The sequence below is a fragment of the Scyliorhinus canicula genome, chromosome 17 (genome assembly GCF_902713615.1).
Source record: "Scyliorhinus canicula chromosome 17, sScyCan1.1, whole genome shotgun sequence".
NCBI lineage: Eukaryota > Metazoa > Chordata > Chondrichthyes > Carcharhiniformes > Scyliorhinidae > Scyliorhinus > Scyliorhinus canicula.
The window spans coordinates 39,730,345-39,744,413 of NC_052162.1; the positions used below are offsets into that span (position 1 = coordinate 39,730,345).

General features: G+C 46.7%; 1 protein-coding gene across 4 annotated transcripts in view; it reads right to left on the bottom strand.

The window, feature by feature from the left end:
- smarca1 (SWI/SNF related, matrix associated, actin dependent regulator of chromatin, subfamily a, member 1) overlaps nt 1-14,069 on the bottom strand; it is a 105,360-nt gene that overhangs the window by 44,867 nt on the left and 46,424 nt on the right. For all 4 annotated transcript variants that reach the window (XM_038774574.1, XM_038774573.1, XM_038774571.1 and 1 more), the window contains 3 exons: nt 10,969-11,069; nt 9,434-9,613; nt 4,225-4,380 (listed from right to left, as the gene is read on the bottom strand). In XM_038774574.1, coding sequence (XP_038630502.1) covers nt 4,225-4,380; nt 9,434-9,613; nt 10,969-11,069 — 437 coding nt within the window. The remainder of the gene's footprint in view (nt 1-4,224; nt 4,381-9,433; nt 9,614-10,968; nt 11,070-14,069) is intronic.

Sequence of the window (14,069 nt, forward strand, 5' to 3'; positions counted from 1 at the left end):
CGCTATCGTACCTGCTCCCACCATGTCCCCAGGCGCGATTCTCCGCTGCCCACGCCGGTTGGGAGAATAGCGGGAGGGCCTCCCGACATTTTTTGCGCCCTCCCACTATTCTCCCCCCCCCCCCCCCCCACATCACGAATCGCGGCTCGCCGTAAAAAACGGCGAGCGGCGATTCTCCGCGGCCGATGGGCCGAGCCTTTACACCCGTTTTGTCACGGCAGCAAACACACCTGCTTGCTGCCGTCGTAAAAACAGGCGCTGGATGCCCGTTTGGGGCATAAATAGGCCCGTTTAGGACGGGAGCACCACCGTTGTGCTCGAGAGGGGACAGGCCCGCGATCGGTGCCCACCGATGGTCGGGCCTGCGTCCAAAAGGGACGCACTATTTCCCCTCCGCCGCCCGACAAGATCAAGCCGCCGCAGCTTGTCGGGCGGCGGTGGAGAAATGCGGAACTGCGCATGCGCGGGTTCCGGCAATGGCGTGATGACGTCACCCACGCATGCGTGGGTTGGAGCCGGCTCCAACCTGCGCATGCGCGGCTGACGTCACCTTGGCACGTGGCCTTAACGACCGTCGTTAAGGCCGCGACGGCGTAATTCCCGGGATCCTGCTCCTAGCCCCAAATGGGGGGGGGGGGGGGGAAATCGGGTCCCGGGAACGGGCGTGAAGGCTGCCGTGAAACACGGCCAGTTTCACGGCAGCCTTTACGACTCTCCGCATTTGCGGAGAATCTCGCCCCATATATTTATCACATTTGTGTAAACAACTTGCCTCAAACATCAGCTCTAATCTTTTCCCCATGCACTTTAAAACTATGTCCCTAGTACTACTCTCCTACCCTAGGAAAGAGTATCTGACTATCCACTCTGTCCATGCCACTCATAATCTTGTAGACCTCTATCAGGTCGCATCTCAACCTCCGTCGTTCCAGTGAGAACAGACCGTGTTTACTTAACCTCTCGTCATAGTTAATACCCTCCGTACCAGGCAACATCCTAGTAAACCGCTTCTGTACCCTCTCCAAAGCATCCACATCCTTCTGATAGTGTGGTGACCAGAATTGTACACAATATTCCAAGTGAGGCCGAAGGTCCTACACAGCAACAACATGACTTGCCAATTTTTATATTCAATGGCCCAATCAATGAAGGCCAGCATGCCGCATGCCTTCTTGACCATCTTATCCACATGCGTTGCCACTTTCAGTGATCAGTGGACATGCAAGCGACAGATCTCTCTGCCCGTCAGTACTCGCAAGAGTTCAACCATGTATTGTGTAATTCCTACATAATAATAATAATCGCTTATTGTCACAAGTAGGCTTCAATGAAGTTACTGTGAAAAGCCCCTAGTCGCCACATTCCGGCGCCTGTTCGGGGAGACCGGTACGGGAATTGAACTCGCGCTGCTGGCCTTGCTCTGCATTACAAGTACATGCATTGGACCAAACTGCAGTGTGGTGAACTCAGCCCAACGCATCACACAAGCTTTCCATCCCCCCACTGATTCTGTATACACATCCCTCTGCATCAGAAAGACAGACAATATTGTCAGAGACTCCTCACACCCAGGCTTTGCCTTCTTCCAGACCCTTCCATCAGGCAGAAGATACAGAAGTCTGAAGTCCCGCACATCCAGACATAGGAACAACTTCTTCCTCAACGATGCCAGACTCCTCAACAACTCTCCCTTGGACTGATCTGTTCCCTGTAAGAACACCATTCACAACGCCCTATGCTGCTCGTTTGGCCCTTGCTTCGCACTGCAACCAATCATTATTTGTTGATGTACCATTGTCAATGGATTCTCTCGATTATTCTTTTGTCTACTATGTGCGCACTGTGTACGTTCCCTTGGCCGCAGAAAAATATTTTTCACTGTACTTCGGTACATGTGACAATAAATATCAATTAATCAATCCAAAATACATTACCTCCCATTGTCTGGAATAAACTCCATCTGCCATTTCTCCGCCCAAGACTTCAACTAGTTTATATCCTGTGTAACCTGACAATCCTCTTCACTATTCGCAACTCCACCAATTTTTGCGTCGTTTGCAAACTTACTACTGTCCCTTTTATTTCATGAGCTATAACTTTTCCCTCAAGTCTGTTTTGTGGCACTGTATTGAATGCCAGGTCAACAGCATTCCTTTCATCAACTCATTCGGTTTCCTCAAAATAAAACTCCACCACTGGCACAGCTTGGCTAGGGATGTAGCTAGTTCTCCAGCACACGTCTTCAATATTTCAGCTGAGATGTTGTCTGGACCTGTAGGGTGCAATCCAATGACCATGCTGCCCCCAAAAGTCAGCTCGCCGTGGCGCTGTGTTGCCAATAAAAGCCGGGAGACCCCGCTTCCGGGATCTACCGGGTTCGCAACGTCTCATGAGATCCAATGCGATCTCGTGAGACGTTGCGATGTAAATCCCACCCATTGTGGGCGGGATCACTTTTTTGCCAAATCTGAATATTAGAGCGAGACAGCCAGTCTCACTCTAATGTGCAGATTGCATGGGTTTTGCCCCCACAACCCAAAGATGTGCAGGCTAGGTGGATTGGCCACGCTAAATTGCCCCTTAATTGGAAAAAAATAATTGGGTACTCTAAATTTTAAAAAAAGGTTCTGAGATTCACCCCTTTTGTCTCGGAGACCTCGGGCGGGCGCCATTCAGAATATAGACTCTACAAACGGGAACTAGACGGAATGGCACTCATGGGGTTCTCCCATGGGATTGGAGGAATAGGCACTGCCAAGGTGCCAGGCTGGCATTTTCTGCACACCCATAATCGGGCCAGGGTGCCCTGCGTGTGTGTTAGGGGGCCATGGACCATTTAAAAATGACGGCCCAACCTCTTGCTACACTGGGAAGTTCCAACAAGCAGAGCTCCCCATGTACAAAATGGGGCTATGTGCAGCTTCGACCCCGCATTCCCCGCTGAGGCCTTCTTATACAACTTGAATTGCGTTGTATAGTCATGTATCCCTCAGCGCGCTGCGAGCGCCGGGAAACACGCAGCTAAATGCGCTCGCTATGGGACTTCGTTCTGAATTAGTTGAATCACCCATAGGGCAGGATTTACTGACCAACTCGCCGCGTGTTTTTCAGCGGTGGAGGTAACCCGACAGCGAGATCTACCGACCTGGTCATTATCAACGCTATTTCCCGGTGACAGCACCCTCGGCACCAGGAAACTAGTGTGCCGGCATGGAACCAGAATTTCCCGGTGGTGTGAACAGCCAGTAAATACCACCCTCAGTCTTTGCTGTATCCAGTGCATTCAGCTGTTGTTTGATATCATGGGGTAATTGAATTGGCTGAAACCAGCATTCTGTGATGGAGACTTCAGGAAGAGACCAAGATGGATCAGCACTCCTGGCCGAAGATGGATACAAATGCTTCAGCTTTGCCTTTTGCACTCATGTACTGGGTTCATGAGTGATTCACCATCATTGAAGGCGACTTGATCATGTTAGTGTTTTAATTATTCACCGTTATTTACACTGGATGTGAATAAACAGCATAACTTTTAGTTGATCTGTCGGTTGTAGGATCGCTTGACTCTCTATATAGCATACTGCTTGTGCTGTTTAGAACGCATGAGACCAGTGTTGTAGCTTTACCAAATTAGCATCTCACTTTTAGATATCCCTGCACTGCTCCTAACATGCTCTCACGGATCCCTCATTGAGGTTGGTTGGCTGGTTTACTAAAAAAAGTAGAATGAGGGGCCTACAGTGTGTGCTCTTGCCATCAGATATGGCCTTGTAAAATCAATAATATGGAAATGGTATAGAATGATAAAATAGTACAATATAGGTGGCCATACGGCCCAGAGTGTGCACCAGTTCTTTCAAAGAATGTTAGTCCTACTCCCCTGATTTTTCATCATATCCCTGCAATTATTTCCCCCCACGGATTTATCAAACACCTTTTTGAAAGCTCATTTCCTACCCTAAGTAGAAACACTTTCTCTTCATCCACTCTATCAAAACCTTTCATGATAGGTTAAACCTCAGCCGTCTCTTTATGAGAAAAGAGACAGCCAAGCCTGTTCATCCTTTTCAGATTGATATAGCCTCACAGTTCTGGTGTCATCACACTGCGATTCCAAATCATCCCCACACCCACTTGGGAAGACCTCACCCTTTATCTCGCCCTCCATCCAGCTTCTCCGATGCGGGTTACATGTACATATTTGCATCAACTAAACATCCTTACCTTGGACTTTTCATTCTTGATTCTGTGAGCTTCATCGATTACCAAGTACCTCCAGTTAAACTTCTTGAAAACAGATTTTTCTTTTATGACCATTTCGTAAGATGTAACACAGACATCCCACTCTCCTGGCATCATAATATCCCGAATAAAGGCCGCCTGGTTTAAAAACAGAGAAACATTAATACATGCAACCATATGAACAAGGAGGAGTAGGCCAAACAGCCCCTCGAACCTACTCCGCAGTTTAACAAGATCATGGCTGATTTGATAGTCTCCTCGAAATCACTCCCAATAACCGGTCACTAATTTTCTTACCAAGAATCTATCCAACTCTACCTTAAAATACGCAAAAACTCTGCTTCCACCAGTATTTCAAGAAGAGAGTTCCAAAAACTCATCACCCTCGGAGTGAAATCTTTTAAAATCTCCATTTACAATGGCCGACCCCTTATTTTTAAACAGTTATCCCTAATTATAGATTCTCCCACAAGAGAGAACATCCTCTCCAAATCCACCTGGCCATGAGCCCTAATGAAATGGTAACAATGGTTATGGTACCTTCTCCAGTCCCTTAGAACAGAAGCACATTTTTCCAGCTTGAAAAAGAGACTTTTGATTTGTTTGGTCCCCTCCATTTCTGTTATCTCATCCTCCGAAGTCCCACTGAGATACGGCTTCCAGTTCCTGTTACTCAACACCTTCCAGTGATTCACCCGAGTGGCTACTCTTGTAGCAAGCGATTTGTCATGTCATGATATCCCATGAAAATGTCCACAAATTACTATACAATTTCCTGCTCGACTACCACAATTTTAAACTGAAAGTCCTAAGAGGCAATAAAAATGTCAACTTCTTAACAAATCTGTGCAATAAAAAAAATTATTACTCTGGTGCGATCCAAGGCAGAAAATGTTGGCAATCATTAAATTCTGTTCTCATCCTATAATCGCATCCTATAATTCTAGAGCAGGCTGAGGAGCAAGAACCCTGGATGATATTTTCCCTCCTCCTCTCTCTGCCCACGGGGTGAAGAGCCCAACTGAAGCAGCCGTTTGCCTTTCTGACCAGCATAACTAACACAATACAGTTGATCCTAGGATTGTTTATATTGTATAAAAGTTTACAACACAGAAGGCCGCCATATTGATCATTGTGCCCAATCCAATTACTCTCTTTAACCCATTCACCTGTCCTTTCCTGTTCCATTTAAAATATATTTTCTTACTACTTATGTAATTTCCTTTTAGGAATTATTACGCATTCTGTTTCTAGCATGTCTTCTGAACATCGTAAATAACTGGTTGTTTTGACGTACAGAACTTGAGCATTTTTACAAAAGTGCCTTTTTTGTCAAAGCTTTTTGCCTTGTGCTCATCGAGACAGTTTGTAAGAATACCAGCATCAGACTGTACGAGAGTCGCGTTCTGATTGACACAAGTGGATTCTGATTGGAGAATGCACAAAGTGGTGGTGGCTGACAGTTAACTGCCATGCATTCTTTGCTATTTAGACCAGGCAGCTCAACTCGAATTGGTCAAGGCATTGCCCGGAGGAATGAACCAGCGGATGGCTGTCATTTATGTTTAGCAGAAACAGGCACAATGTGTGTACACGTTCCTTCTGTCTGCAAAGACTTCCTGTGTATTAATATATATAACTTCCAGTACACATATTCCAAATTAATTGTAGCAGCGTGAAATAGCTAGCTTCACTTACAGCTCAATGTGCCAAAAGGTTGGCCTTATCAGCAAATTCATAAATAGAACCAGAGTTATTTGCTCACCACTCAAGCTTGATACTGAAATAGGGTGCAAAGGTATCCTGGGGAACGATGGCTACACTGATCATTTTGTGCTGTATATCACTTTCGGTCCTGAAAAGAGCCCAGTCTACCTCAGATTACCCTGGAAAGGCAAGGTATCCCAAAGATTCAAATAACAGGTGTTGCACACTGCTGCTATGCAGTACCAACATGAATGGTATTCACCATTAACAGGATGCTGCCATTTGTAATGTGGTATATGACTTTAAATGCCAGTGTGATGCTAGATATATAGGTCATACATCCCAAAGACTGGGTAATCGTATCAAACAGCACATCCCTTTCGCTGTTCACAACAGGCAAGATACAGTTTGTGCCCTACCAGCCTGTGCTTACAAAACACAGCATCCAACGCAATTAGACAACATTTCCTACATCCTCAGTGTGCTAAAAATTGCACTGACAACCAACTTAGGATTGCCAGTCCGGCTCAGTGTGGCACATTTGCATGTACTTAAGCTACATGTATTAACATCCAGGGCCCTCTGTATTACATGTATACACATTGTGCCTGCTTTAGCTAAACAAAATAAGCAACAGCCATCCAATGGTTCATTCCTCAGGGCAATGCCTTGCCCAGAGTCAAGCTGCCTGGTAAATTTCAAACAACGCGTGGCAGACAATTGCTGGTCACCATTCTCCATGGCAACATCTCCATCAATCAGAGTCCACTTGACATGGGTATTCTCGAGAACTGTTTTGATCAGTGCAAGAAGTAGAGCTTCGACAAAGAAAATCTTTTTTTAGCAAAACCCAAATAATCTTTTGCATAAATTAATTTCTCTTAATCGCTCCCTTTTTTGATGATCTTAAATTTAAACACTCTAGCTAATTACCAGTGCCATTTCATTTTTACCACCTTGCCTGATCAAATATTTTTGTAATTTCACAGCCCTCACAACCTTCTCAGTTCTATTCCTGCAATCTAACAAAAGATACACAAGATTCTTTAGTCCGTCCTCATATCTGATGCCACTTTTTTCTTTAATAAAAGTGCACTATTTGAAAGTGGCCTTTCCGAGAAATTGTTACTTTGGCATTACCTCTTTCTACTTTTGCAATCCACAATCCTATTTGTTAAACTCAGATTCAATTTTCTTTAATATAATTCTTTACAAATTTGCAATCTAATTCTCAAATATTTGTATATCTGAGCCCTTCTCTGAACCTGTTTAGTTCCTCCTCTTAAAATGTTATCATTAAGTATAAGCCTTTTCTCATATTTCCTCCCAAAATGTTTTACATTCCTCCACATTAATTACATCAATAATCCATGTGCCCCAACTACCACCCGTGCTTTCCTCACATTGCACAATGACCCCTTCACTGTTGTCTCTCATTTCATGTCAGAAACATGGGAATACTACCAGCTGGACGTTCCCTTCAAGCCATCCAACATCCTGACTTGATAATACATCGCCGTACTTTGTGTCACTGGATCAAAATCCTGGAACTCTAACAGCACCATGGGTGTATATACACCTTAGGGATTGCAGCGGTTCAAGAAATCACATTTTTAAGGGAAATTGAGAATGGACAGCAAATGATGGCCCAGCCAGAGATGTCCACATCCTTTGAATTCATAAAAATAAAATCTGCATTTTTTTTAATTTCTGAGCTGGAACTCTGATCTGCTCAAAAGTGCCGAAAAGTCAATATAAAAGACATTGGGGGTGATTCTCCGCTCCGTGGACCAAGTGCCCGCGCTGTCGTGAACACCGTCGCATTTCACGACGGCGCTAACAGGGCCCGGGCACAACCTATTCTGGCCCCCACAGGGGCCAGCACGGCGCTGGAGCGGATCACGCATGCGCAGTTGGGACAGCTCAATCCTGGACATGCGCAGTTGGGCCGCGCCATCTTGCGCATGCGCGGGGAATTTCTTATGCGCGCCGGCCCCGACGCAATATGGCGTGGGTGTTCAGGGGTCAGCTGCGGCGGAATGTAGGCCCGGTGGGGGGGGGGGGGATTGGTGGGCCCAAGTGGCGGGCCAGAACCCTTCTGAGCCTCCCCTCCCCCCCTCAGGCCGTCCCCGAGTGTTCCCACAGAGATCCCGCCGGCAGCAACCAGGGGTGGACGGCGCGGGCGGAACCCTGTTGTGTCGGAGCGGCCGCTCGGCCATCCGGGCCAGAGAATCGGCGCTCACCATTTGCGACAACTCTCCGCGCGGCGCTGGTTTTGGTGGGGGGGGGGGGAAGATTCTCGTGTGGGGGTCGGGTCGGCATGGCGCGATTCGCGCGGCGCCCCGGCAATTCTCCCACCTGGCAGGGTGGGGAAATACCACCCATTGTTTGATTTTACTTCATTGGAACTCTTTAAGGGAGAGTGCACAGTTCGTGCAATGCTCAAAGGGAAACACTGAAAGTAACAGGCATATTTATTAGCAAGAAGAGGTTGCGACTATTAAGTGCGAATAGACGTGTGCATGTACACCCACAGAAAGTCACCACGTTGAGCTGCATTGACTAGAAGATCACGTGTTGAATGCGCGGTTATCTCTTAGTAGGGTCACTATTAAGGAAACTACAATTGGTCATCACAACCCTTGTGTCGGAAGGAAAATAATAAATACATCAACCACAGTTCCACTATTTTTTGGACCCAATGATTTCTACGATGAAGTGTGAATGTGCTAAAATCAGGTGACTGCAGTTAGACTCGGCAACGATAATCCCTGGCATGGCCACAAGACTGCCAACACCCTCCATCTCACCTCATTTATGGAGAAAGGTTCCTCAAAAACAGATTTGGAAGCAATAAACACCCAAAACTATATTTCAGAACAAGGCAGTGGGCTGGATGATCCGGTCGCTGACGCCGAAATCGCGATCGGCCGGAGAATCAAAGTTCTCAACCAAATCGGGGTGGCGCCGCTTTTGCGATGCTCCGCCCCCTCCGAAGGGCAAATCCCTGGGCAGGGGGGTGGTCTGGGGCACGGTAGCCGGCCGAAGGGAGGTGGGGGGGGACTATTTCGCAGGCCGGGTCTGTGAGCGGCTGCTGCCACGTTGCACGGCGCAGCCGCTCGCAGGCCGCCACCGTGCGCATATGCGGCCAAGGACCCGGCAATTCTGCGGGTCGTATCGGCAGCTAGAGCCAGGTGCTCTACGCTGCCTTCCTGCTATCCCCCAGCAAAACGGGAAATTGGTGGCTGTTTTACGCCATTTTTTCACTGTTCCCATGCCGGCGTGGGGACATAGCCCCAGAATCGGAGAATCCAGCCCAGTGACTTCAGAATAGAAAGTGGGGGGGGGGAAAAAAAAAACACGGAAATACACATATGGCAATTTTTTATTTAAAAGACGCCTGAAAAAAAGTAATGCTAGCTAATGAAAAGTGTGTATAAACACACACGTTATTTAGAAATACTTCTAAAATAAGTTTCTTTACCCGTTGATCTTTGTCTCCAATAAGGCAAACTGCACGGAGTGATGGAACCCAGCGCTTGAACTCTTTTATCCAATTGTGCAATGTGGACTTTGGTACCAAAACCATGTGTGGCCCAGGTATATTCCTGTAATGTTTCAAATAGCCCAGCAAAGCAATGGTCTGCAGCGTCTTACCAAGACCCTATTTTAAAAAAATAGACAGCATTTAAACAATAAAATTATTCCAACTTGCAGAATTACATAAGAGGCTTTGGACTTGCATCAATGTAAAATGTATAATCCTACTGAAGTATATAAAAAGACCCAAAGCAGGAGACAAGTTATTTTATGGTGAGAGGTGGAGTCTCCCATCTCTCAACCAGGTAGTTAAATCATCCTTTCTCAACTTTGCATTGGGCACATTATAATTAACTCTATAATGATGAATTTCCACCCCACCCCCACTAAAATTAGGATTTTGGGTTCCCCTTTGGTATGCTTGAACCCTTGTTGCTATTTTGCCCATGGCAGGGGAGACCCATCCTAAGTAGATAACCTGGCCACTTTAACCGGGTGATCTGCTGTTGGGGAAGGGAAGCAGCCCCCCAGCCTTTTGAGTGTCCCTCGAGCCCAGCAAAGGCCTCCACCCCTCCAGTCTCTTAATATCTCAAACCCCTCCTCCCCCCGCTCCACACCCCGGTCTCTCAAATCTTTCCCTCCCCCGCCGCCGCTCCCCAGCCTCCTTCCCCTGCACTCCACCATCTCCTTTCCTTGGGACCCATCAGCCATGGCCCGCCAATACATTGGTCTCAGTCCTGCCCCCATAATCTCCTCATCTTTGGGGACTGCCTGTAGTCCCAACAGTGGCCACTATTTTAATGTGGCGCTGCTGGTACTACAGAGCTTCTGGCCTATAGCCATTTGCCCTATTGCTCTCCGAGGTGAAACTTTCTCTTCTGAGCCAATAAGCGGCCCATCAAACATTAAATGGCTGCATGGCAGCTGGCATTCTTGTGTGCGGCCCACAAATAACATTTTAGTTGGGGTTGTGGGGAACACAATGTCCTGTAAAACCCAGTTCTAGGTGAAATCAACTGCGAGCAATGTTGGACTGAACAAAGATAATTTAGGTAGATTGATATGTTTACAGCGTTCTAGATACTGATCAATCACAATTTTAACTACTTCCTCAGCACCGGATTTCCCCGTGAAACTCTTTGATTGTCTGTACACAGTAAGGACAAGTGAAGGTACTCGCCATATCAGCAGATCCTGTAGGTGCTGAGATGGTGAAGTTCTCCTGGAGGTAAACAGGGGATGTCCTTCCTTGTGTCACAGTGGAACTATTGTAAGGGGACAGTGGTTGCCCCCAGTTTTAGCTACAAGTTTTGAATTGTCTTTTGGGGCATTGTTCATCAGGTTTAACCTCAAAATCAGGAAGTTTATGTTCAAAATTAATCATCCTCTAGGCTTCTCAAGGCTGTCGATTTAACTTCAGAATTTAAAATCAGATGAATTCACCAACAATTCTGCTCCTCAAAAGTCCCCACTCCTTACCATTTCATCAGCAAGGATACCATTTATGCCATTTTCATAGAGGGAGATCATCCAGTTCAACCCTCGTATCTGATAGTCTCGAAGTGTTCCTGATTTCACATCTGGAAACCAAAAAGGACATTGAAAAGTAATCAGTTTAATTTTAGAACATAGAACATAGAACAGTACAGCACAGAACAGGCCCTTCGGCCCTCAATGTTGTGCCGAGCCATGATCACCCTACTCAAACCCACATATCCGCCCTATACCCGTAACCCAACACCCCCCCCCCCCTTAACCTTACATTTATTAGGACACTACGGGCAATTTAGCATGGCCAATCCACCTAACCCGCACATCTTTGGACTGTGGGAGGAAACCGGAGCACCCGGAGGAAACCCACGCACACAGGGGGAGGACGTGCAGACTCCACACAGACAGTGACCCAGCCGGGAATCGAACCTGGGACCCTGGAGCTGTGAAGCATTTATGCTAACCACGATGCTACCCTGCTGCCCCATATTTGGGTACATAGAACATAGAACATAGAACGATACAGCGCAGTACAGGCCCTTCGGCCCTCGATGTTGCACCGACATGGAAAAAAAAAACTAAAGGCCATCTAACCTACACTATGCCCTTATCATCCATATGCTTATCCAATAAACTTTTAAATGCCCTCAATGTTGGCGAGTTCACTACTGTTGCAGGTAGGGCATTCCACGGCCTCACCACTCTTTGCGTAAAAAACCCACCTCTGACCTCTGTCCTATATCTATTACCCCTCAATTTAAGGCTATGTCCCCTCGTGCTAGCCACCTCCATCCGCGGGAGAAGGCTCTCGCTGTCCACCCTATCTAACCCTCTGATCATTTTGTATGCCTCTATTAAGTCACCTCTTAACCTTCTTCTCTCTAACGAAAACAACCTCAAGTCCATCAGCCTTTCCTCATAAGATTTTCCCTCCATACCAGGCAACATCCTGGTAAATCTCCTCTGCACCCGTTCCAAGGCTTCCACGTCCTTCCTATAATGAGGCGACCAGAACTGTACGCAATACTCCAAATGCGGCCGTACTAGAGTTTTGTACAACTGCAACATGATGTACAACTGCAACATGATGTACAACTGCAACATGGGTAGCATTATTTAATTCCATATTTGCAAACTAATCAGTTCAATCTAGGTTCTGGTGTTTATAAGACAACTGCGTGATAGTCAGTTAGAAAAAACTCTCAAAGTTATATAATGAAACCTAGCCACAATCCTCAAAAAAACTGCAACAACATATTGTTTGAACCATGGAGCCTAGAATGCTATTATTACTTGCTACAAAAGAATTGCTGGGAAATTAAATTCCTTCTGGCAATAGGTTTCAACAAAAGGTTAGTGAAGTACACAATGGAATTTCAAACTCTCCCCTTTTCAGATCCCATTTAGACCCCAGGCATTTATTCATAAAATGGCATTAACAATAATAATGACTTCACAAAAATTGAACATCATCATACCAGATAGCACAGTCAAGAGAGCTTTGGAATACCCATGTTTTAGTGTGATTACTTTTTTTTTTAAACTAGATTGAAAACATGTCCATAAAAATTCTCTCAGCTTCATAAGGTCCCTCTTTATTCTTTTTTGGTGTGGGCATCGCTGGCTCAGTCAACATTTATTGCCCATCCCTAACTGCCCTTGACCTTCTTGAACTGCTGGAGTCCATGTGGTGTAGGTGCACCCACAGTGCTGTTAGAGAGGAAGTTCCAGGAATTTGACCCAGTGACAGTGAAGGGACGGCGATATATTTCCAAGTCAGGATAGTGAGTGACTTGGGAGAGGAATGTGCAGGTGGTGATGTTCCGATACATCTGTTTCCCTCATCATTTTATGTGGTAGAGGTCCTGGGTTTAGAAGGTGTTGTCAAAGAGCCTTGGTGAGTTGCTGAAGAGCACCTTGTAGGTAGTAGATACAGCTGCCACTGAGCATCAGTGGTGCAGGGAGTGGAGGGAGAAATATAAATAGGGGGCCAATCAAGCAGGCTGCTTCATCCTGGATGATGTTGAGCTTCACGAATGATGTTGGAGCAGCACTCATTCAGGCTAGTGGAGTGTATTCCATCACACTCCAGACTGCGCCTTGTCGTTGATTGACATGCTTTGGGGAGTCAGGTGGTGGGTTTCTCATTGCAGATTTCCCAGCCTCTGACCGCTCTTGTAGCCACAGTATTTAGAGGGTGATCCAGGTCATCTTCGAATCATTGTCGATATTGGGGAATTTACAGAATCCTAAAGTGCAGAAGAGGCCCTTCACCCCATCGAGTCACCAAAGTATGAAGGGCCTGACCTGCCCATCTAATCACACTTGCCAGCATTTGGCCCACAGCCTTGAATGTTAAGTCATGCCAAGTACTCAGCCAGATACTTTTTAAAGGATGTAAGGTAACCCGCCTCTACCACCCTCCCCGGCAGTGTATTCCAGACCATCACCACTCTCTGGGTAAAAAAGTTTTTCTTCAAATCCCTCCTGAATGAGTGCTGCTCCAACATCATTTGGGGGCAGCATGGTAGCATGGTGGTTAGCATCAATGCTTCACAGCTCCAGGGTCCCAGGTTTGATTCTCGGCTGGGGCACTGTCTGTGCGGAGTCTGCACGTCCTCCCCGTGTGTGCGTGGGTTTCCTCCGGGTGCTCCGGTTTCCTCCCACAGTCCAAAGATGTGCGGCTTAGGTGGATTGGCCAGGCTAAATTGCCCTTAGTGTCCTAAAAAATAATGTTAATGGGGGGTGTTGGGTTACTGGTATAGGGTGGATACGTGGGCTTGAGTAGGGTGATCATTGCTCGGCACAACATTGAGGGCCAAAGGGCCTGTTCTGTGCTGTACTGTTCTAAACCTCCTACCCCTCATTATGAACTTGTGTCCCCTCGTAACTAACCCTTCAACAGGTGCTTGCTACCCACCCTATCCATGCCCCTCAATCAGGCCATCCCTCAGTCTTCTCTGCTCCAGAGAAAACAACCCACGCCTCTCCAACCTCTTTTCATAACGTAATTGTTCCATTCCAGGCAACATCCTGGTGAAATGCCTCTGCATCCCTTACAGTGCAATTACATCCATCCTATAATGTGG